Raw genomic sequence first — 21,629 nt, forward strand, 5'->3', positions numbered from 1 at the left:
CCCTGTTCCACTCCCCTGAACAGTCGGGCAAGCTGAATTGTGCATGGCTTTGTGACTTAAACCAAATGTGAACCGTGCTCTCCAGAGCTGGGGGAAAAACATTAAAAAAAAAATCAGGCATTAACCCCTCCCGCACCACCCAGCACCACCAAAGTTTGTCCCCAGGCTGGGTTACTACCCAATTTAGCAAGAGCGCCAAAAAGGAAATGTTTAAAAACAGACTTTCTGGAAACATTCCACATCGACCCTGAGCTTCAGAAAACAGATCCCCTCTCTAATCTGCAACATAACACAGTTCTAAAGGTTTGGGATGATCTCTAGGGATTTTACACCACACCGTCATTACTAAATAGATCTAGATCTCGGTATAGTGATGTGTGTAGAGAGGATCAGACCCATTTACTTCAATGGAACAAGTGGCCGATTTCGAGTTAAGAAGATGCTTAAGGGCTTTGCTGCACCAGGGCCAGGCAGCTCGGCCCTTTACAGCAAGGATTCGATCCTGCCAAGTGGGGTCCCTTTGAAGGAGCTATGTTGATTTACACCAGATAAGGATCTGATCCTATATCTCTAAAAAGAGACTAATAATTTATACACCTATGTGCAGTGGCTGTCGCTATATAGTGCTTATCTGTCTAAACATGTTATTTCCCCAACCCATGCTATTCTGTGCTCGTAATGTGGGGGAACCCCCCATTGTGCCAAGGCCGGTCACACGAATGACCATTACGTGGGCAGAGGTTTTTCTAAACCGTGTCAGGAGCGTGCATGGCCGATTGCCCTGGTTTGAACAGCGACATTCCAGGCAGCTTTGGAAAAGCCTGGCTGTCGTGTGCCTGTTACATTAAAACCACATCATCAAAACCAACTGCTCTTTTTCTAAAGCCCGGCGTTCTAGGCGAATCCCCAGCACCCGGGAGGCTAAAGGACAAGCAACGCCAGCAGCCCGCCGGCCTTTGTTTGGCACGTCTCTTGCCAGCTTCGGCATTTTCCCTCGTGCAGGGACCTGGGGGAAGGTTTCATTAAAAACCTGCCACCAATTGTTTTAACCCATCTCCACCGATATCCGGTTTTAGGATCTATTTAACAAACCCGAACTCCGTGGCCATCGCTACGTGTGTCCCTTTAACAGAAACACCCGAGTCTGATTCTGCCGTTGTTTACACCACAGCTGGAATCCAGGCCCCACTGCAGATCATTGACTTCAGGGGGGCCAGGATTTCTCGCAATCAGTGTAAAATGCCATCAGATCAGCCTGAGAGCACAGGTGCAGTGAGCACGAGAGATATGGCAGGATCTGGCCCGTTGGCTGCAAAGGGACCGCTCTGGGGGCAGGCCCAGCCACTGGTAGAGTACTCAGCTGTTCCTGAAGGCAGAGCTGGGGTGCAATTAAAACCCCAAAGGGAGAGGGGGGGGACTAAGGAAGGCCTGAGCCCCCATCCTTTGGCATTAGAGTCCCAATCATGACCCCAGCATGGGTCATCAGCAGGGTTTGCACCCAGGACCTTCAGCTCTAAAGCACAAGGCTCTACTGCTCCGGCTAGAGGAGGAATTCCCTCAGCTGGCAGCGGTAGCAGGCTGTTGTCCACGTTATCGGCTACAAACACGTTACTGACTCTGAGATCTCCGGTAGATCAAGTCTCAGATTCTCCAGAGCAGAGCCACTGGGCCCCTCCCCTAGGGAATGATACACCCTTTCTCTGCACACACTGCAGGGGCAGAGTCCACACATGTCTAGATCCACAGGACAGCCCTCACCGAGCCAAACACATGAGAGAGGGGAGGAGAGAACAGGTTATAGACAGAGGGGGTAGAGGATGTAGAGATGCTGGCAGCAGAGGGAAAAGCAGCCCCCACGCTCCCACCCTGGGGCACAGAGACAAGGTAGGGAAGGATCAGGGAAGCAGCGAGTCCAGGAGCAGATGAGGCAGTGCCACTGTCCCTCATGTCCTCCGGAGAGGGACCTCTCCAGCCTGGATGTCTCAGACGGACGCATCGACTTCTTGGCAACGTTTGGCCCTGATGCAGGACCCAGGGTCTCCCATCTCCCACCAGGGGCTTGTCTGGATCTGGGCTGAGTTTAGAAAAAAAAAAATGGAATGACTCAAATGAAGGAAGAAGCCAGCGTGCAGTCCGAGGAGCTGAAATGCTGCCCAAGCCGGTCCATGGAGGTGAGAGGTCAAAAGTCACAAGTTGGGGGGGGAAAAGGGAGCCCAGTGACTTGAGTGAAGGCTGGCAGGAGAGCGAGATGGAGCAGGCACCTGCAAAGAGAGAGAGAGAGGGGAATCAGGGGGCAGCTGGACAATGAAACCCCAAAGAACCGTGGCCAGTTGGGTTAGACTGAGACCTGTGCAGGGAAAAAGATTTCGTCCCCTGGGAAATACTCATAGTTCAACTGTGTTTGGTCCTGAATCAAGAGGTCAAAATATTGAAGTTTTTCACAGAAGTTCAAAGAAATGGCAAAACGTTGCGTTTCAGATCACTTCAATAGTCAACAGCATCTTCCTATACCACCGCGGTGCCTCATGGGAGTTGTAGTTCAGGTGCCTCACACCCCCATTCTTCCCTCTGGGCGGACTCTGTGGCTGAACTACAACTCCCATGAGGCAACACGGGAAGATGCACTTTAACGTTGAACTGATTTGGAAGAAAGAACAAAACATTTTGGTTCAGTTCAACAAACCAAGATGTTTCCATTCAGGTGGAACTGGATTCCAAACAAAGTATTTTGTTGAGATTTATATGACTGGGAAAAAAACCCCAAAAGTTTCAGGAAATTCAAAGTTTTTCCATAGAAACATTTGGTTTTGTGGCAACTACATTTTCTGTCAAAAAGACATTTTGAGAGAAAATTTCTAAACAGGTCTAGTTAGAACCCAGAACCCTGCCACTGAAGCTAAAGGAGAATCTCCATTAGCTGTTTGCAGTACGGGGCTTATGACACACAATGGAGTAGATCTGAATCCATCCAGTAGAGGGCAGTAGACACGCACAAATTTAAGGGCCAGCTTTTGACACTCAGACCCACCCTCCTGTCCACACACAGACTAAATCTGTTTAGACTCCGATTTCTCCAACATTGCCTGTGGTGTGATCTGAAACTGTAACACAACAGGCCCAGGGGGAGCACTTGATGCAAATCATTTATTTGCTTTTGATTCACCCTCCCCCCCCCCGAAAGCTTGGCTCAAGGGGGCCTGGATTGGAGCTCCCCTGGGACTTCACACTGTGGCAGACCTGGGCACAAGTTGTGGGGGGGAGCAGGGGGTCTTGCTGTGTGTCGGGGATCAAAAACCCCCCACCAATATGGAGCAGAGCTGCCCCAAGAAGGATCATGGATGCAGCATTTCCCATCGGATCCTCTCTACCCCGGTCCCTTCAGAGGGCGCACAGAGTCGCATCCATATTGGCAGGGCCAGTTCTCCCAGCCCGAGGAGGAAGTAAATCTGCTGCCCAAGAAAAACCTGGGCACACAGCAAAGCCCCTGGGGGAGAGGAGCCCGGATTTGCTCTATGGCACCCCCCAGCAGAAGAGGGCGGGTGAAGGGGCATAAAGCAGTTCCCTCCCCCACCCACGTCCCTTGCACAGAGGCTGACTCACCTGCAGCGCCCTGGGGCCGGTCTCCCGTGCGCTTCACCTCTTGCGGAGCCGCCTCATAAAGCAGCAGGTGATGGTGGCGAGGATGGCGATGCCCGTGAAGAGGGCGCTGGCAATGCCCACAATGAGGGGGATGAACAGGGTGTCCATGGCTGGAGGGGAGAGCAGAGAGGCCCGTCAGACCTGGCGCTGGAGAGGGCGTTAAGCAGCCGGGAGAGCTGGCAGAGAAGCCGGGTGGCGGGAGGGGGATTAGCTAGGCCGCCCTCCGGCAGGGGGCACAGAGCCGGCCCCATCCTGCCCAGAGCCACCTCCCAGCCCCACAGCAGCTTCTGCTGTCACAGAGCGGATTGCAGGCCAGACAGACCCATGGCGCACTGTGGGGCAGCACTCAGCAAGGATACCCCGGGCGGGGGAGGGTGGAGAGAGGGAGAGGGGCATGCACCAATGCTCACGCAGGACTACGGGGGTGGGTGGGGGGGGACAGCAGCACTCACCCAGGGCGTAGGGATACACGGAGGGGGCACAGTGGCACTCACCCAGGGCAGAGGGATACACGGGGAATGGGCAGCGCCAAGCAGCACTCGTCCGTGGCATAGGGATATGCGGGGGGGGGGGTTGAGGAGGAGGGGGGAGAGAGGAGGAGGCAGTGCACGCAGAACTCACCCAGGGCAACGGGCAGTGCCAAGCGGCACTCGCCCATGCATAGGGATAAACGGAAGGGGGGCGGGGGGAGCCAGTGCACGCAGAACTAACCCAGGGCGTAGGGATACACGGGGAATGGGCAGTGTCCAGTGGCACTCACCCATGGTGTAGGGATACACCTGGGGGGAGGGCGGTGCACGCAGAACTCACCCCGGGCATAGGGATACACGGCGACGGAGTTGGACTTCACGGCCCCGGCGTTGTACCAGCTGCGGTCGGGGTAGCGCACCCAGGAGGTGACGGCGCAGTGGTACCTCCCTTCGTCGGACGGCTCCACCCCATGGAGCCGCAGCCGGTGGCACTGCGGCCCCACCTTGTCCAGACTCATGTCCCCGCCTGACGCCCGCCGGCCCAGCTCGGCCACACCCTCACGGCTCAAAGACGCCACCATCCGGCCCTGGGGCTCCTCCTCCCCCAACGTCACCTCCACCCACCAGCTGACGGCCATGTGGACGGCCTGGGTCGACTCCACCGAGATGTTGCACAGCAGCTCGGCCGTGTCCCCGCGGTAGGTGGCGGGGACGGGCAGCCACGCGTAGGCCTCCACCACCACGGCTGCAGGGGAGAGACAAGGGCAGCAGGAGTTTTAGTGCACTGGAGCTACGGCCCAGGGCCCAGACACTGAGCCTCCAGGCCCAGCAGGGTCCGAACACCCCCCACTGGCTGAACCCTGACGCTGTCAGAGGCCAAGGGGCTGGGGCCACACATGGAAATGCAGAGAGGAGGAAACAGCTAAAAACACAACACAAAGTTGCCCTTAAGGCATCCCCCAGAAGGGGGCGCTGTAGGGAGCAGGGCAGGAGAACTAGCCATGGGGGAGCTCCTAGATACTCCAGCCCCGGCCTCCCCCAGCAGGGGGCACTGTAGGGAGCGGGGCAGGAGTGCTGGCTGTGGGGTGCTCACACCCAGGCCAATCACACCCTGTTGGAGCAATAGGAATCAGCACGGCCGGGGGCACAGGGCAGACGGCAGGAGTAGGGGTGCAAAGGGGGTCCCCCAAATGCACACCAGCCCCCCACCCAGTCCAACTCTTGTACCTTCTGATTTCATGTGCACCTTCAGCCCTTGTGACCGGCTGCTGGCCACCTCCCGCAGCTGGGCATCAGGGAAGTGCACGTAGGCCCGGGCCACGCAGCGGTAGGTGCCCGCATCCCCTGGCTGGGCCGACTCGATCCGCAGCCGGTAGGCGCCTGGGGCGGGCGTCAGCTTCTGCAGCGAGACTTGGCGCCGGCCCACCTGGCTGTTGGCATAGCTCTCCCCGACGACGGCCACTCCATCCGTGTCCAGCTGTGCCACCAGCAGCCCGTCCCCCTCGCCCACCTCCCAGCTCACGGCATACACCACGTGGGGTGCAGGGGCCGCAGGGCCTGACAGATTGCAAAGAAGCTCCAGGGCGTCTCCAGCGCTGAGCCGGACCTCGGGCGGGCTGGCCGACACTGCCAGCTGGCTCGCTGAAAAGGAACCAAAGAGAGAGCGGGGGAGTGAGAGCATCCACACAGCCCCGTCGGCACTGCCCTGCCCTGCCTCAAAGGACCCCATGCCCAGAGATCATTTCACCCAGCACTGACGTGTAGCCACCTCTGGGGTGGAGCATGGCTGCTGTTTAACAGCCACACAGCAATGCTGCACAGCAGGTAGGGGCAGGGGGTGAAGGAGAATTCTGCATTCACTTGAAGCTGCCCGGGGAAGGGCGTGTGTGGGGTGGGGCACAATATTTCCCTGCCAAACTGCTGAGCCCCTCACACAAACGTCAGCCTGTGAAGCCAGCCAGGGGAACCACAGAATCCAGCTCCCTCAAGGCCAAGGGTCCAATTCCCTGCCACCTGGCCCCACTTGGTCACTTGCACGGGGACCGTGCAAACACGACTGCTCTGACTGTGCTCACTTTGCACTGGAGGGAATGACTGACGAGACGGGAGACAACTGGCAATGCGGTCCCTGTTCGTGAGGACGGACCAAGAGGCAGGATCCCGACAGGCACAGGGCTAGCAGTTCTCACAGGGCCGGTGACCGATCCCCCCTGCCTGACAGCATCAGCGAATGCCCTGCTGCCCCATACCGCCCTCCTCCTCATGGAAGCCCAGCCTAGCGAGCACCGACACAGGATGCGGCTTGGGGGCGGAGCCAGCCAGGACTCACCGATGGACTGGACAGTCACCTGGGCCAGCGCTGCCCGCTTCTCGGCGATCAGCTGCCAGCTGCCGTCGGGGTCCTGGATCCATTCGCCTACTGTGCAGTGGTAGGTGCCCGCGTCTCCCGGGCGCACCCGCCCGATGGCCAGCTTGTACTGCTCGCTGCCTGCCTTGGCCACAGAGAGCTCCCCAGACCGGTACCGCTCGGCAAAGTGCCCGCCAGCTTCCACGGCGAAGTCACGCCGCACCCCGACCACCTCCTGCAGCGTCTGGCGCCCCACGGGGGCATCGGGAGCCCACACCCCGAAGGAGACAGAGAGATGGGTGTGCTGCTGCGTCTGGCTCTGGGCCATGCAGCTCAACTGCAGCTCCTGGCCTTCCGACAAGCTGAGCTGCAGCGGGGAGGTGCCAGCCATGCGGCCTCGCAGAAGGGGCCTGGGTGTGGGGGCCAAGACCCCGAGCATGTCAGGGATCACTGCAGGGGTGGAGAGAGAGACAGATGTGAGCAGGGTCTGGCCAGGCCTTGTCCTGCTGGTCACTGGAGCTAGGGAATCAAGATACCCAGGGACGACCCCTCTGCTCCACCACTAGGGGAAGGTGTGTGCGTGTGTCCTCCCCTGCTCTAACGGCTCTTTACCTTTGATGTCAGATATCTCCCCCCTGCCCCCCATAGCTTTAATCCCCTTGGATGCTGCCCCGGGGCCATAAATGCCTGTAGGCCACAGACTGACGGGAGAGAAAACCCCGCAGCCCTAAGGACACCCTGAAGCAACAGCTGGTCCCTTTGGTTCCTCAGCGCCCCCTGCTGGTGGAAACAGGGGGTGGGCGCTACCCCAACACCAGGCAGGGAGTCCCAGCTGCTCAGTCACTAGCCCCTGCTCCAGTCTCTGCAGGGCACTGAGGTCCCAATGGGCCACGGAGCCCGAACTCCACTCTCACCCCCCAGGGGGCGCCACTGGGCAGACCCCTGGGTTGTAACCACAAGGGGCCTGATCCTGTTAGGGCCCGAGCACTCAGCTCCCCAGGGCAGCTGTCGAGCCAGGGCGCAGGTTTGCGAGCTGCTGTCTCTGGCCCAGCAGCCTGCGTGGAAGTTGACAGCACCCGGCAGGATTGGGCTGCCCCCCAGCTTTGGAGCCCCTTTCCGGAGCCTCTGGATGGCCTCTGCTAGCCCAACTCCCCTACCCAGGACTGGGGCTCAGGCTGCCCGGCCCTGGGGCGAGCGCACGGCTGCCTCCTGCCCAAGGGGGCCCCTCCAGGGCAGGGCTGAGGCTGGTGGTGGGTGGGGTAGTGGGAGCTGCCCCAGGTCTGCAGATAGAGCCAGAGCCCTGGGCCTCTCTGAGGTGAAAGACCCTATTGCGCACCCCACCCATGCCAGGCAGGGAGAGCGAGAGGTATAGGTGGGGGGCGGGGGAGCGGCTGGTCAGCTGGACATGCCTGGATCTCCTGTGCCCCAGAGACACCCCAACCCACACTCCTCTCACCCCACAAAAATAATCCCCTGTTCTGCTCTGCGAAGGCTGCAGCATATCTCCCAGCCCCTCCCACTCAGCAGCTCGCTGGGCCCCTGGGAAGATCCCAGTGGGCTAATCCAAAGAGCCCAGCCAAGTGGGAACATCCCAAGGTGCCGCTGGCTCCTGGCCAGGCTCAGGGTATGAGGAACTGCGGGGTTCCCCACGCTCCGTCCCGGTTCCCCTTTCTGAAGGACGAGCTCCAGAGGGGCGATGTTATCTCAGCCGCCCATGCCGCGTTTCCTGGCCTGCGGGCGCAGGGGAGTCCCACGAGTCGCTCCCTTACAGGAAAGGAAAGAGCCCCAAGCCTCTCCAGCAACTCCACACCGGCCAGGGAAGCTGCCACGCAGGAGATTTCTACGGAGGGCTGCTCCCACCCACCCTAAGGCCCCGGTACCCTGCCAGGGTAGCACGGAGGAGCCGCAATGTGGCTGAGAACCAGGCCCATGTATGTCTGAGTCTCACACTCCCCATTTACATGGGGCCAGCGGCACAAGCTGGGCTGTGTGGGGCAATCAGCACTGTCGTCTGGCGAGGGTCTGTGCAGACTCGTTGTTCTAGGTGCAGCCAGGCACGGAGTGCCTGAGCACCGGACACTAGACAACAGGGCTGCTCGTTACCCTAGCCAGAGGCTTCAGCACCAGGTCAGCCCCCACTGCCCCAGGCTGATACCAGTCCTAGCATAGGGGGCAGATCAGGGGACTGTCCAGGGTGCACATGGGGCCCTGGGTAGCAGAGTTTAAGTTAGAGCAACCTCAAAGCTGCTGTAATTTACACAGTGGGCAGGACTTGGTATGACCCAGACTATGGGGAGTGCATAAAATAGAATCCTCCCTGAAGCAACAGACTGAGGGCAGGGAGCGTTTGTACAGCGCCTAGCGCAATGGGGCTCTGCCCGAGGCCTGGCCCTTGGGTGCTACCATGGTACAGGGTCAGTCACTATAACAGGCCGAGGCTCCGCAGCCACCCACCTTCTCGTGCCTCATTTGCACCAGCACAAATTTGGTATGAGACACCACGTGACCGGCAGGCCAGCCCTCGCCACTGGTGCAAGTGACACACACGGGTCTGGGTGGCAGTGGAGAATTGGGATCTTTATTTTAGTGATTCATCTTGGCACTGGGGTGGGTGGGCGAAAAGGGGGGCTGGCTGTAAGGGGGGGTTTACAGCCACCCTCTCTGTCTTGTCCCAGTGCTGGAATGGGGTAACTGGGAGCCAGGCGGCGTGCATGGGGTCCCCCGAGCTGTACAGTACCCAGGTACCTTTCAGCACCACCTTGCTGCTGTAGTTGCCGTGGTACATGGAGTCGGTGGTGGGCGTGTAGCACTCGTAGACACCAGCGTCCTCGGCCCGCAGCCGGGCGATGCGTAACTCGACGGCATCACCACGCAGCCGCTGCACTGACACCTCCCCGTTCTGCACGCGGGGGCCGAAGACGGCGTAGGGGAAGCTGGGGTCCCTGGTGCTGATCATGCCGATGGAGATCTCGGGCGCCGTCGGGCGGTACAGGAACCACTCAAAGTGCTGTAGCGTGGGGCCCTCGTACTCCGAGACGCTGCAGGGGATGGAGATGGCCGTTCCCTCCACACGGAATAGGGGCCCTGGGGGCAGGTGCACCTCCCGCGCCCCACACAGTCCTGCAGAGAACGGGGGAGGGGTGGGTTAGTGACCGAGGGAACTACAGAGCACAGCCCGTCTCATCCCTCAGCCCAGTGGGGCCCAGGGGCTCCCATCCCCCATCTCTTTGCCCCCAGGGGTCTGTGTCCCCACAGTACACTCCTCTTCCCAGGAAACCCCCCCAATACATCTCCTGGGGTTGCCTCTAGGGGCCCCAACCCCTGCCAAGGACCACCAGAACCCCATCCCCATCACCCTGCCCCCTTTCACTCCATTATCCTGGCCCCCCCATACTGCCCCCCCTTCTCAGGCCCCCTATGCATCCCCTGGGGGTCCCATGCCACAGCTTGCCGAATACTTCCTCTAGAAGCCCCATCCCCCTCTACAGTGAACATCCCCCAAACAAGGGGCCCCATCCTCCACACCCCCAAGATCCCATCCCCCAGGAACATCCCTTGGACCCATCCCCCACCCAAGCAAGTCCAGAGCACCCATCTCCCCGACAGTCAGTTGTTCTCAGCCCCCCACCAGCAACATGCTGCTTGTCTCCCTCTAGTGGCTGCTCCACAACAGGACAACAGTCTACTGCTGCCAGCAGCATCACTCCTTCAGCTCCAGCAGCGGAGGCCAGGGCCGTGGTGCGGGAGGCCCTGGCAATGATGCAGGCTGGCATGGGAGGGTATATGAACTCCCACTGAAAAGTGGCTCCCTCCAGCCTGGCCCTAGGTGCCATGGCTCCTGGGGCAGAGATCGGGCCAGCTGGCAGGGGAGGGAAGGGAACTGGAGTGGCTTAAGGGGAGGAGGCCCTGGGACATGGGCCCCAGATGGGACTTGAGGACAGACAGCATCCATCGAATCCCTTGATCTTTCCAGCCCTGGATCCCAGATCTCTTCACAGCCCCGACCCTGAGGAGCTAAACCTCCCAGTCCCTGCTGCCGCTGCACAGGGAGGGGGAATGGGCTGGCCCTTGGTCACACATCGAGTGGCTAGGAAAGGAACCCAGGAGTCCGGCTTCTGGATCTGTGCTCTAACCACAAGAGGAGGCTGCCTCAGGTTTGGTTTACAGACACCGAGGGGCAAGTGATGATTTATCCCCCTCCCCTGTCATTCAGCCCCATAGCAGGGAAATCCTCAGCACTCCCCCAGTCCCAGCCCCCCTGCACCCATTGGACTCCACAACTGGCCTCCTAGCGTGTCCAGCACAACCGCATCCCCCACATCTTCTCAGCACATCTCAGGACCCAACACCTCCCCAGAGCCAGCTGCACACTTCCCCCTCTGCTCCCCCAGCATCGACCACCTTCCTCTTCTGCAGCCACCGCAGCACAGCCTGTCTCTCTGCGTCTGCAGCCTTCCTCTTCTCCGGTCAGCCCCGCAGGTGCAGGCAGCCAAGCCCCCGCTCCACCGGCCATCGCAGAAGTGTCACTTTTGCTGTGTTCCTTTCATCTGCGAAGCGGTTTCAGATGGGGCCAGATTCCAGGCTGCATCCCCCAAGCGATCCAGCACCAGGCGGGGGGGTGGGGGGGGGAAAGCGGGTTGCACTGCTGCTGCAGGAGCCGAAACAGCCCCCCGGCATAAGCCAGAGCAGCCCCAAGGCAGCTCTAACTTACGGCAGCTTCCCCAGAAAGCCTGTAGGGCTACGTAACTCTGCTGACTCCCCAGGCCTGCGAGGGGGCCAAATAGAACACCAGGGAATTCTCCCTCGGGGGTCTCAGGGCTGCTGGAGCTCCACAGAGATGGGGGCGGGGGGGGAGGTTGGTTTGGAGCCTGGCATTGGGGTCAGTCTCAGCTCACCAGCCGCTTTCTTCTCCACACAGCCCTCTGCCCCATGGCCACTCCCAGTCCACAGCTGCCGGGAGCACAAGCCATGGCACTGCCCAGGATTCCAGACACTGGGCCCGACCCCTTCCTGCCAGGAACTGGGTCAAGGCACAAGCGAGGAGCCCCGCTAGCCCTGGGTCCAGTCCTAGCTTTCGATCACAAATGGCACGAGTGTGGGAATCTCAGACAAAATTCCTGGTGAACGTTCGTCTCCATCACAAAGCCACATGATTCAGCAGCATCTGCCCTGGGCTGGGATAGCTGGGGGTGAGGCGGGGGACATGTAGGCTGGAACTGAGGGGCAGGGAAAGGGGGAGCCCTGGGCTGAGGTAGTGGAGCTGTGGGTCAGAATTGAGGGATGAGATGGGAGCCTTGTGCTGGGATAGTGGGTGGGGTGGGGGCCCTGTGGGTTGGAATTGAGGAGTGGGGGAGCCCTGGACTGGGATAGTGGGGGGGGCATGGGCTGGAATTGAGGAGCAGGGGGAGCCCTGGGTTGGGATGGCAAGGGGGGGTTCTGTGGGTTGGAATTGAGGGGCGAGGGGAGCTCTGGTGGGATAGTAGGGGGCACAGGCTGGTATTGAGGGGCATTGTCACAGCTGTGGATGGGGGCAGAGGGGGTGCCCAGTGCAGGGACAGCAGGAGGGGGCTACAAGTAGGGACTGACAGGCACTGGCGGAGCTGGGGGGGGGAGAAAGAGGCTTTGCCCAGCTCAGCCGTTCCCTCGTGAGCAGTAAATTCGCTTCCAGAAGCTAGAACAGTGACTGGCTACACATTTGCTTCCTGCCCCGCTGGTGCGCCAGCCCCCAAGGGCTAAACCCCTCGCGCTGGAGGAGAGACGCCAACACTCCCTTGGCTAGCAGCCAGGAGAATCACACGGGCATCAACTGACTTCCAGGGCAGACGGGGGAGCCGCTGCGATTCCAGCCCTGGGGGAGTTCAGAGCGAGAGCTTCCCTCACTCTCCCCGCAAACAGACAGCTGCATGGACACACAGGGAGAGACAGTCCCTGCCCTAGAGAGCTCACAGGACACAGGAGGGGAAACCGAGGCACCAAGCAGGGGAAATGACGTGCCCAAGGCCAGTGGCACAGCCAGGAACAGACCCCAAGTCCCAATCCAGGGCTCCGGCCTCTAGCTCACGCTGCTACAGCCTCGGCTATCTAGCAGCTCCTCGGGAAGAGCTAAGAAAAGCCATTTCAGCACAGAACAAATCACTAGCCAGAAAAGGGGCCTAATCCCCAGCAGATTCCCTGATCAAACAGGCTGGGGAGCGAGGCAAACCAGCCCCCACAGGCTCCGCTTTGCAGCTGCGGCCCAACCCAAGGACCTTTGCTCCCGAGCGTTTCCCCGCCCAGGGCCCGAGGGTAGCTAGCACCAGCCTGACATGCCAGCCTTCTCCACAGCGCAGCCCCACATCTATTGCCTCATCCTCCACAGGGACAATCGGACTTGGCGCGCGACGGCTCTGGGATGCCAAGGGGACAATGGGGGGGATGCAGCGCCAGCAGTGATTGGAACAGGCAGGATGCACAAAAGGCTCCTTCTCTTGCATTTGCACCGTGCAAGGCAAGCGAGCCAGACACATGCACGCGCTGCACATCCGGGCCATGCATGCTAATAAGATCATATCTGGGTCAGGCCACCCAGGAGCCGGTTGAGATCCAGGCCGCTCAGACAAAACACAACAGGGCCTGGGTCTCAAAACGGGTCACGTTTCTCGCTGCACGTTAACGGGCAGATTTCCCCGAACGCTCGGCACCGATTTCATTAACTCTGGCACAGCCTCGATTTCAGCCCGGCTTCTAGCAGTTTCGCTTGTGTCGGCAAGTTGCCAGGAGCCAGCTAACCCGATCTAGCTATTGACTGGCTGGGATTTAGTTAGACGGTGGCCGTTTCGGTGCCTGAATGGCGCTCTCCTGCAAGTCTGGCCCTAAGAATACAGGCCTCAGTGCTGGATCACAGATGTCAAGGGACCATCGCGCTCCTGCGCGATCCAGGCCAGAGATGATCAATTACCTGCAGCCAGCCCCATAACGTCTGCATGAGCCAAAGCGGTTCTTACAGACAGACGCCCCACATGGCTCTGCAGCCAGTCCACTAGGTAATTCCCCTCCCTGTTAAAAATGTGCCCCTTATTTCCAGCCTGAATTTGCCCAGCTGCCGCTCCCCACTGCTGGGAGGGATAGCTAGGGTTACCATATTTTGAGCCTCCAAAAGGAGGACACTCCACAGGGCCCCGCCCCCAGCCCCGCCCATGCCCCAACTCCGCCCCCTGCCCTGCTTCCCGAGAACATTTGATTCGCGGGAAGCCTGAAGCAGGTAAGGGGGGTGTGGGGGGAGGAGGCGCGGCCCAGTCTGGCCCCCCCGGCGTCTCCAGCCTGGGTCGGCTTGGGCCCTGGGGTGCCGGCCCCGGGCCCGGCTCCCGGCCGAGCACCCCCGGCCGCTCAGCACCCCCCGGCCCCGCATGTCCCGATTTTCCCGAACATGTCCAGCTTTTCGGGATTTCCCCCCGGACGGGGATTTGGAGCCCAAAAAGCCGGACATGTCCAGGAAAATCCGGACGTATGGTAACCCTAGGGAATAGCTCACTGGCTTGAGAATTGGCCTGCTAAACCCAGGGTTATGAGCTCAATCCTTGAGGGGGCCATTTAGGGATCGGGGGCAAAAATCTGTCTGGGGATTGGCCCTGCTTTGAGCAGGGGGTTGGACTAGATGACCTCCTGAGGTCCCTTCCAACCCTGATATTCTATGATTCTACAGAGGAGCTAATTAACCATCCGGGACAGACGGACTCCTGTTTGTTTACCACAGGCAGCAGGGCACACAGACCACCAGTGCTGAGGGGCCTTAGAGCTGGCGCTGCTGAAACTCACCAGGCCCTGCCCCGAAGAGCTGACAGAGAGGGCGAGCACCACAGGAGAAGCGAGAGGTCCCTGTGTGGTGGCTCAGCAAATAGGGAGCTGCAGTGGAAAAGATTCGGTGGCTGCAGTTTGACACATTCAAGGTTTTTTGAATCAGGGAGTGAATATTTTGTGGTGAGGAAAGTGACTCACCCTGGCTTTGGTTTCTAAGTAGCGTTTCCTGGTTGGGAGGATTTAAATTCAGCATGGGGAAAAAAGATCAGGAGCAGATTCTCTCCCCGCACCCCTTTGGAAACTCAGGCTGGAAGGTCTGAAAAGTTTCAATCTTTGGGAGCTCCTCTGGAATTTCTGGGCTCCGCTCCCGCTCCCCCTCCCCCACTATGAAACTGACCAGGCGTGCTGTGAAACAGACAGGGGGGAAGACAGCTGAGCTTGGGGGTGCCTGTGTCAACTGGGGGCAGGGGCTGTGAAACACAAGAACACCAGGCTCTCAATCTAATATTTATCAGTGCATTTGCTTTTCTGCTGCTTGGCAAGTGCTGGGCTTTCAAAATAATAGATTAAAGTTTGAGTGCGGCTTTTTTGTGCGTGGGGCTGGGTGGGTGGAGGACACGGTTTGATATAGCTAGAATTGGGATTATTATTGTTTATTTGTATTACAGAAATGCCTAGACACCTCCGCCGAGATCAGGGCCCCACTTTGCCAGGCGCTGAAGGACAGTGCCCCAAGCACTGCACAGACAGAGCAAGACACAGTTCCTGCCCTGAAGCGCTCCCAGTTTGCACAGACAAAGGGTTTAGGGAAAGGCAGATTTAAATCTTGATTTAAAAACTGCCGGTGATGGAGAATCCACCCCAGCCCTTGGGTAAATTGGCCCAGTGCTTAATTACCGTCACTGTTAAAAATCTATGCCTCATTTCCAGCCTCAAATTGTCTAGCTGCAATTTGCAGCCCTGGCTTGAACCTAGATGCCCTGGGTCCCAATCCCATCCCACAGCCACAGCGCCTGTCTTCTTCTCCAAGGCATGGGGCTGAAATGCCATGCGGGGGCTCCTTCATGATGCCTAGCGTAACAACGCCTCTCCTTTGTCGTCATCAAGATGCAAACTGGGAAACTCAGCATCACGGAGTCCCATCTCTCGAGGTAAAGGGCTCCAGTGGTAGCAGTACTAGGCTGTTATCTTCTAGCAGTCTGGAAGGGAATAGGACTCGCGCAGTGCTGGCATGCTGAGCTAATTCCTTGGGGTGTCTGCTGTCCCCAGAGCTCGAGTCCCACAAGGTTTAATTCCTCTGCCCAGTCACCACAGCAGAGGGTGGGTGCTGCAGGGAAGAGATGGGTCTGGGAGCTGGGATGGAGCAGCCTGGGGGGTGGATCAGTGGAGTGGCCAGAGCGCCCTGTGCTGCAGTTATTTTCAGCTCTCCAGGGGGAACGATGGTGTGAATTAGAGCAACCCTGAGGGCGGGCCAGGGACTAGAATATAAGGAGGTGGTTTAAAGCCCCTCCCTGCCCAGTGTCCCCAGTGCAGGAGGTTAATGAAAAAATCAGGCCCCCAACTTCTAGCTGTGCTTGTCGCTGGACCCGCAGAGCGAGTCACCCTTCCCCAGGGGAATTGCAGGAGAGTTACGCTGCGTCACCAGTGAAATTCCTTTGGGGGCGGGCAAAGCTCGGACCACGCGGTGCAACCAGCAAGCGCTAGGGCCTGGCGCAGGGACCACGATGTCACAGCTGGGGAGCTGGGGGGGTGTGCAGGCCTGGGGGGCAGAGACTCTTCCTGAGCCCTGCCCCAACCCCCACCCCTCCCCAAATCCCAGATCTGCCCATATTCACAACCTGAGGACTGGCCAGACAGCCCCGAGCAGGACAGATGGAGTCACCTCCTGAGCCTGACCTGATCTTGCCGGGGCCTCATTTGAACGGTCCAGAGCCTGTTCTTAGCATGTGGCACAACAACTCCATCACCCCCTGCCCCCAACTCAGGAGCCAGCCAATGATCAAACCCCATCGGATCAGAGGGGAGCAATAACAACCAATAAGGATCAGACTAAATAAATGGAGAAAGACAGAAAAGACAACCCCCTCCCCCACCAAACACACACACCCAGCTGCCCTCTGTGCTAACAGGCAGGTGGTGCCGTAAATGGGGGGCAGGCCCCACTGCCTTGGCCTGCCCAATGCTGGGGTGGGCTCTGGGTGGCAGAGGTAGCCCTGGCGTGTGAGGCGGGGGCTGCAGGGGTAAGCCCCATGGACACACATTGCATGGGGAGGGGGGGTAAGTGGGAGGAAGGAGTGGCCTCCCTGCTCCAGTCTCTAGGCAGATGCAAGGCAGAGGGTGGGGAGACTGGGGAAGGAGGACGAGATAGAGCCCTGTTCCCTTGGCTTGGCTGGAAAATCAAGGGCTGTGAACCTCCATCCCCTACCATTGCAGGGCTTTCTGCCTCCCACAGGGCAGCCCCCCGCCGCACTGCACCCCAGTCCCCAAGGGGGCAGAGCTCCCCCCGGCTGCACTGCACCCCCAGTCCCCAAGGGGGCAGGGCTCCCCCGGCCTGACTGCACCCCCAGTCCCCAAGGGGGCAGGGCTCCCCCCGGCCTGACTGCACCCCCAGTCCCCAAGGGGGCAGGGCTCCCCCCGGCCTGACTGCACCCCCAGTCCCCAAGGGGGCAGGGCTTCCCCGGCCTGACTGCACCCCCAGTCCCCAAAGGGACAAGGCTCCCGCCGGCCACACTGCACCCCCCGTCCCAGGCCACCAAAGGGACAAGGCTCCCGCCGGCCACACTGCACCCCCCGTCCCCGGCCACCAAAGGGGCAGGGCTCCCGCCGGCCACACTGCACCCCCCGTCCCCAGCCACCAAAGGGGCAGGGCTCCCGCCGGCCACACTGCACCCCCCGTCCCCAGCCACCAAAGGGGCAGGGCTCCCGCCGGCCACACTGCACCCCCCGTCCCCAGCCACCAAAGGGGCAGGGCTCCCGCCGGCCACACTGCCCCCCCCGTCCCCAGCCACCAAGGGGACTGCCCCATCTTCAGCAGCAGACACCCCATAGCCCCCCCCACACACACCAAGCAGCCAGGGCTCCCCGCGCACCAGGCCCCCAGCAGCCCGCACAGAGCCCCGGGAACCCCCGCAGCCCGTGCGCCCCGGCCGGCGCTGCCCCCTCCGCTGGCGACTCACCCAGCAACAGCAGCAACAAGGAGCCCAGCGCGCCCCGGGGCAGCGGCTCCCTCATGGCTCCCATGGTGGCGAGCGCCGGCCAGGGGCTAGGAGCCTTCGCCGGGGTCGCGCCGCCCGAGGCAAAGCGGCCCCGTGCGCCGGCTCGGGTCCGTTCGGCCTCCCTCGGCCCCGCCCGATTGCAGCCGCGCAGCGCGGCTCGCCGAGCTGGGAACAGCCGCTGGGCGGCTCGGATCGATCCCCCGCCGCAGCCTGTGCGCCGCCACGTCCCGCGCCTGGGCTCGGAGCTACAGTCGGGGCGGGAAAGCCCCCCCTCAATTCCCTGCGTCTCCGATGCGGCCTCCCCGTGGGAGGGGTGGGGGTTACATTTAGCGCTGCGCGTCCCTGTGCAGCTGTTGTACGTGTCCCACCCCCCAGAGGTGGCTGCATGTCAGTGCTGGGTGGTAAGGGGTCCCTGTGGAGCATTACTGCCTGGCTGCTAAACAGCTGCCTTGTTTCACCCCAGAGGTGGCTGCCTTTGGGTGCTGGCTGAGGAATCCTTGGCCCTTTTCACAGTGCTGCCCGCAGGGTGTGGGGGAGCTGCCCTCTGCAGGACAGAGGGTCCCTGGGAGGAGAGGAAATCTGGAGACTTCCCCACCCCCTCGTAAAATAAGATGCGAGTGGGGTCTAGGGAGTCAGGACTCCTGGGTTCTCTCCCTAGCTCAGGGAGGGGACTGGGGCCTAGTGATTAGCTCAGAATGCTGCCTGTGGATCAGAACTCCTGGGTTCTGTTCCCAGCTGTGTCACTGACTTGCTGTCTGACCCTGTGTGACTCCTGTCCCTGCTCTGTGCCTCAGTTTCCCCTACGTGTAATGCAGATGGCCCTGACTTACCTTGCAGGACTGGAGGCAGCTGGGATTGTTGGGAGCGTTAATTCCATCATCTGACTGTGGAGTGAGACTTTCCTATAGCACGGGGGTTCTCAAACTGGGGGTCAGGACCCCTCAGGGGGTCATAAGGTTATTACATGGGGGGGTCACAAGCTGTCAGCCTCCACCCTAAACCCCGCTTTGCATCCAGCATTTATAATGGTGTTAAATATATAAAAAAAGTGTTTTTAATTTATAAGGGGGGTTGCACTTTAGAGGTTTGCTATGTGAAAGGGGTCACCAGTACTGTACAAAAGTTTGAGAACAACTGCTAGAGCAGTTCAGGAGAAGGTGAAGGACCATTATTGTTAGGGCAGGAGTCACCAGGTGGCGCTGTTGCACCCAGTCATACAAGGTCTGTTTGGTCTCGAGGGAGCAGTGTCAGTCTTTGTTAAAGTGCTGCATTGTTGTTACTTTGGGGGGGATGCGGTTGCTTTTTGGGGAGCTGTTGCAAGCAGATTGCACCCTGCTGGAATCTCTTGAAGGGGAGTCAGTTCTTGGGCAGAGCTGCCCCCTGGGAACCGGGTATGGGTGTGTGGACTGAGATGTCTGAGAGGGGAGCATTGCCTGCCTGCTGTCTGGGACGCCACTGTTCCAGGACTGGTGCATATAGTGTAAATAAACAAGCGGCGCTAAGAATACACAGGGGCTCCATGTCACAGGTTTCTCCTCCAACGGGAAACTGACCTGCTAGGCCCCAAAATCTGCTACTGTGTGGCAGAGGGTGACAACATTAACCCTATCATACAATGGTCTCCCGAACACAGGACCCATCTAGCTGTTTTTCAAACTCAGCTCAGCTGTATTGTTGGGAAACTCCCCCCAGAAGCCAAGAACACCCCCAGACACACACGCACTCACCTTTGGGCATGGACTAAGCCCTGCATCTGAGTGGGGAGACATGCAGGACCAACTTGGGGCTTTGTAGCTGGGGCCCAGGCCTGCTGTGAAGGTGTTTGATGCTGACTCCTTACCACCGTGCCTGTGCCCGCCGGGAACTCGGGCTGTGGGAAATCCTTGGGATCTGGTAAGAATCTGCCTGAATCTCACGCTCCAATCCTCATTCCCAGCTCAGGGGAGTTTCCAGAGTCCATGGACGCGATTGTTCCTCTTCACCCTGCTCCTGAGGGGACCTGATGGGGGGGGGGAAGGGACCCAGAATCCAACCACCCAGCTCATAGAGCGCTGTGCTAGGCCCTTTGGTGATCAGCACAGAGCAGCTGGGATGCTACCCTGAAAGGCGCATTGAGGGTTCCCCACCTGGCCCCGACACAGAGTGGCACCAAACTGGCTTTACCTCTCCTGCCACCCTCACCTCGGCAAAGGGGGCAAGATCCCATTTCCCTGTGAGATCCCTGGTCGCTACAGCAGCAAGCAGTGAGAGTTACAGCTTGACAAAGCCCTGGCTGGGATGATTTAGTTGGGAATTGGTCCTGCTTTGAGCAGGGGGTTGGACTAGATACCTCCTGAGTCCCTTCCAACCCTGACATTCTATGATTCTACCCCAGGGACAGTTCAGGGTCCAGGAGCAGAGAGCCACCATGCCCCTGCTAACCAGGCATCAGCTGAGGATCGAGACCACATCCAGTCCACTTGGGTGTCTCAAGGAACCTGATTCCCCATCCCCTGCCCCTTGTGTGTCAGAGCAGGTGTGAACCCCTCCTGGGTGCATTGCACTCCCCTTTGCCCGGGGGCAAATGGCTGCACAAGCAGCAGGAGACAAAAACCGGCCCCTGTGGGTTCAAATGACAGGATAAAAGGTTCATGAACTTGAACTAAGGATCCAGCCCTCTCCGTCCAGAGAAATAGTTCAGGATCCACCCCCACCCCCGACTGCCCGCCGCTACCACCAGCTGCTGCACTGCTGGGGGTTGTTTGTAGAAGCAATTATCTGCAGCCGGGCCTGTCCTGGTCAATATTTCCTGCTCAGCTTGTTGGATGCTATTGATCCTGCCCCGGTCGATGCAGATTAATCTCCCCAGCGCCTCCCCAGAGGAAACCGCAGACGAGCTGTCAAAGCAGCCACGTACTAATGGATTCTCAGAGTCCTGGAGCAACAGGTGTTGGCCCCCAGCAGTGCAGAGTTGGAACGGCCTGCGGGCAGAGAGCCAAGGGACCGGACTGCACTGCGGGGAGGCTAGCAGTGAATGGAGGCCGAACCCCCTTGGCTGAGGCCTCACAGGGAGTTGGTATCCAAGGGCAAGCCATGGAGAGAAGGTCTGATGGGGCAGGGAGGTGGTGTGAGGAGGTGTCACAAACCCTAATATACCCCAAGGCTGAGAGCAAGAGAGAGTCACTGACTGCAGAGGGATAGAGGAGTGTGGGGTGACATTCTGCAGATGGAAGGACAGGCAGCTGGAGAGCTGTGGATGGTGGTAAATACACCTCTACCCTGATATAACGCTATCCTCAGGAGCCAAAAAATCTTACCGCGTTATAGGTGAAACCGCGTTATATCGAACTTGCTTTGATCTGCCGGAGCGCGCAGCCCCGTCCCCCCGGAGCGCTGCTTTACCGCGTTATATCCGAATTCGTGTTATATCGGGTCACGTTATATCGGGGTAGAGGTGTAGATGGGGGTAGGCATGGCATTGGATGGATGGATAGGTAGATAGACGTGTGACGTGGATAGACGTATGTGGTGGTGGATGGTGGGGGGATAGACGTGTGGTGGATGGAGATACATGAGCATGTATGGTGGTGGATGGATAGATGTGTGTAGAGTGGTGGATGGATGGAGGAGTGTGGATGGTAGATGGAGGGGTGTGGATGGTGGGTGCATAAAAGTTTGTAGTGATGGATGGAGGGGTGTGGATGCGGGTGGATAGATGTGTGTGGTGGTGGATGGAGGGGTGTAATGGTGGGTGGATAGACGTGTGTGGTAGATGGAGGGGTGTGGATGGTGAGTGGATAATCTTAATAAAAATACCCTAATGTGGCCAGATCCTGACTGATCCCTGATTCAGGGACTGATCCTGTCTGGTGCAGGGAGCCTCCCTCATCCCAACATAGCCACATGAGGGCCTAGCACAGTTGTAGTTCCTGTATGCAGGGGCACAGGGCACCCTCAAGAGGCGTTGGGGGATGGTGGTCCTATTGACCCTCCTGCTCTGGCCCACAGGGCATGCCAGGCATGGGGGTGGCAGGCTGCACAGTACCATGGCGACTGCTCCGCACTCCCTGCCACACCCGATCAGACCAACAGGGTCCATCTAGCTTACCATGGAGGCAGGACCTCGGAACAGGGCCGGGTGCCTGTACTAATCCCTGGCCTAAGTAATTCCTTGGCCTGGGGCTGCTCCACAGGGAGCCCAGG

At 59.5% G+C, this 21,629-nt stretch overlaps 1 protein-coding gene across 1 annotated transcript; it reads right to left on the reverse strand.

Moving 5' to 3' along the window:
• Nucleotides 1-1,806: 1,806 nt before the first annotated feature.
• On the reverse strand, nucleotides 1,807-17,776 carry IGSF8 (immunoglobulin superfamily member 8). The gene is made up of 7 exons (XM_054010957.1): nucleotides 17,409-17,776; nucleotides 9,202-9,576; nucleotides 6,439-6,906; nucleotides 5,337-5,750; nucleotides 4,450-4,854; nucleotides 3,601-3,749; nucleotides 1,807-2,261 (listed from the first exon to the last, which is right to left on the reverse strand). The coding sequence occupies exons 1-6, from the start codon at nucleotides 17,470-17,472 to the stop codon at nucleotides 3,634-3,636; spliced, it is 1,842 nt and encodes a 613-aa protein (XP_053866932.1). The 5' UTR covers nucleotides 17,473-17,776; the 3' UTR covers nucleotides 1,807-2,261; nucleotides 3,601-3,633.
• Nucleotides 17,777-21,629: the final 3,853 nt, after the last annotated feature.

The sequence above is a fragment of the Malaclemys terrapin genome, chromosome 21 (genome assembly GCF_027887155.1).
Source record: "Malaclemys terrapin pileata isolate rMalTer1 chromosome 21, rMalTer1.hap1, whole genome shotgun sequence".
NCBI classification, from domain to species: Eukaryota; Metazoa; Chordata; order Testudines; family Emydidae; genus Malaclemys; species Malaclemys terrapin.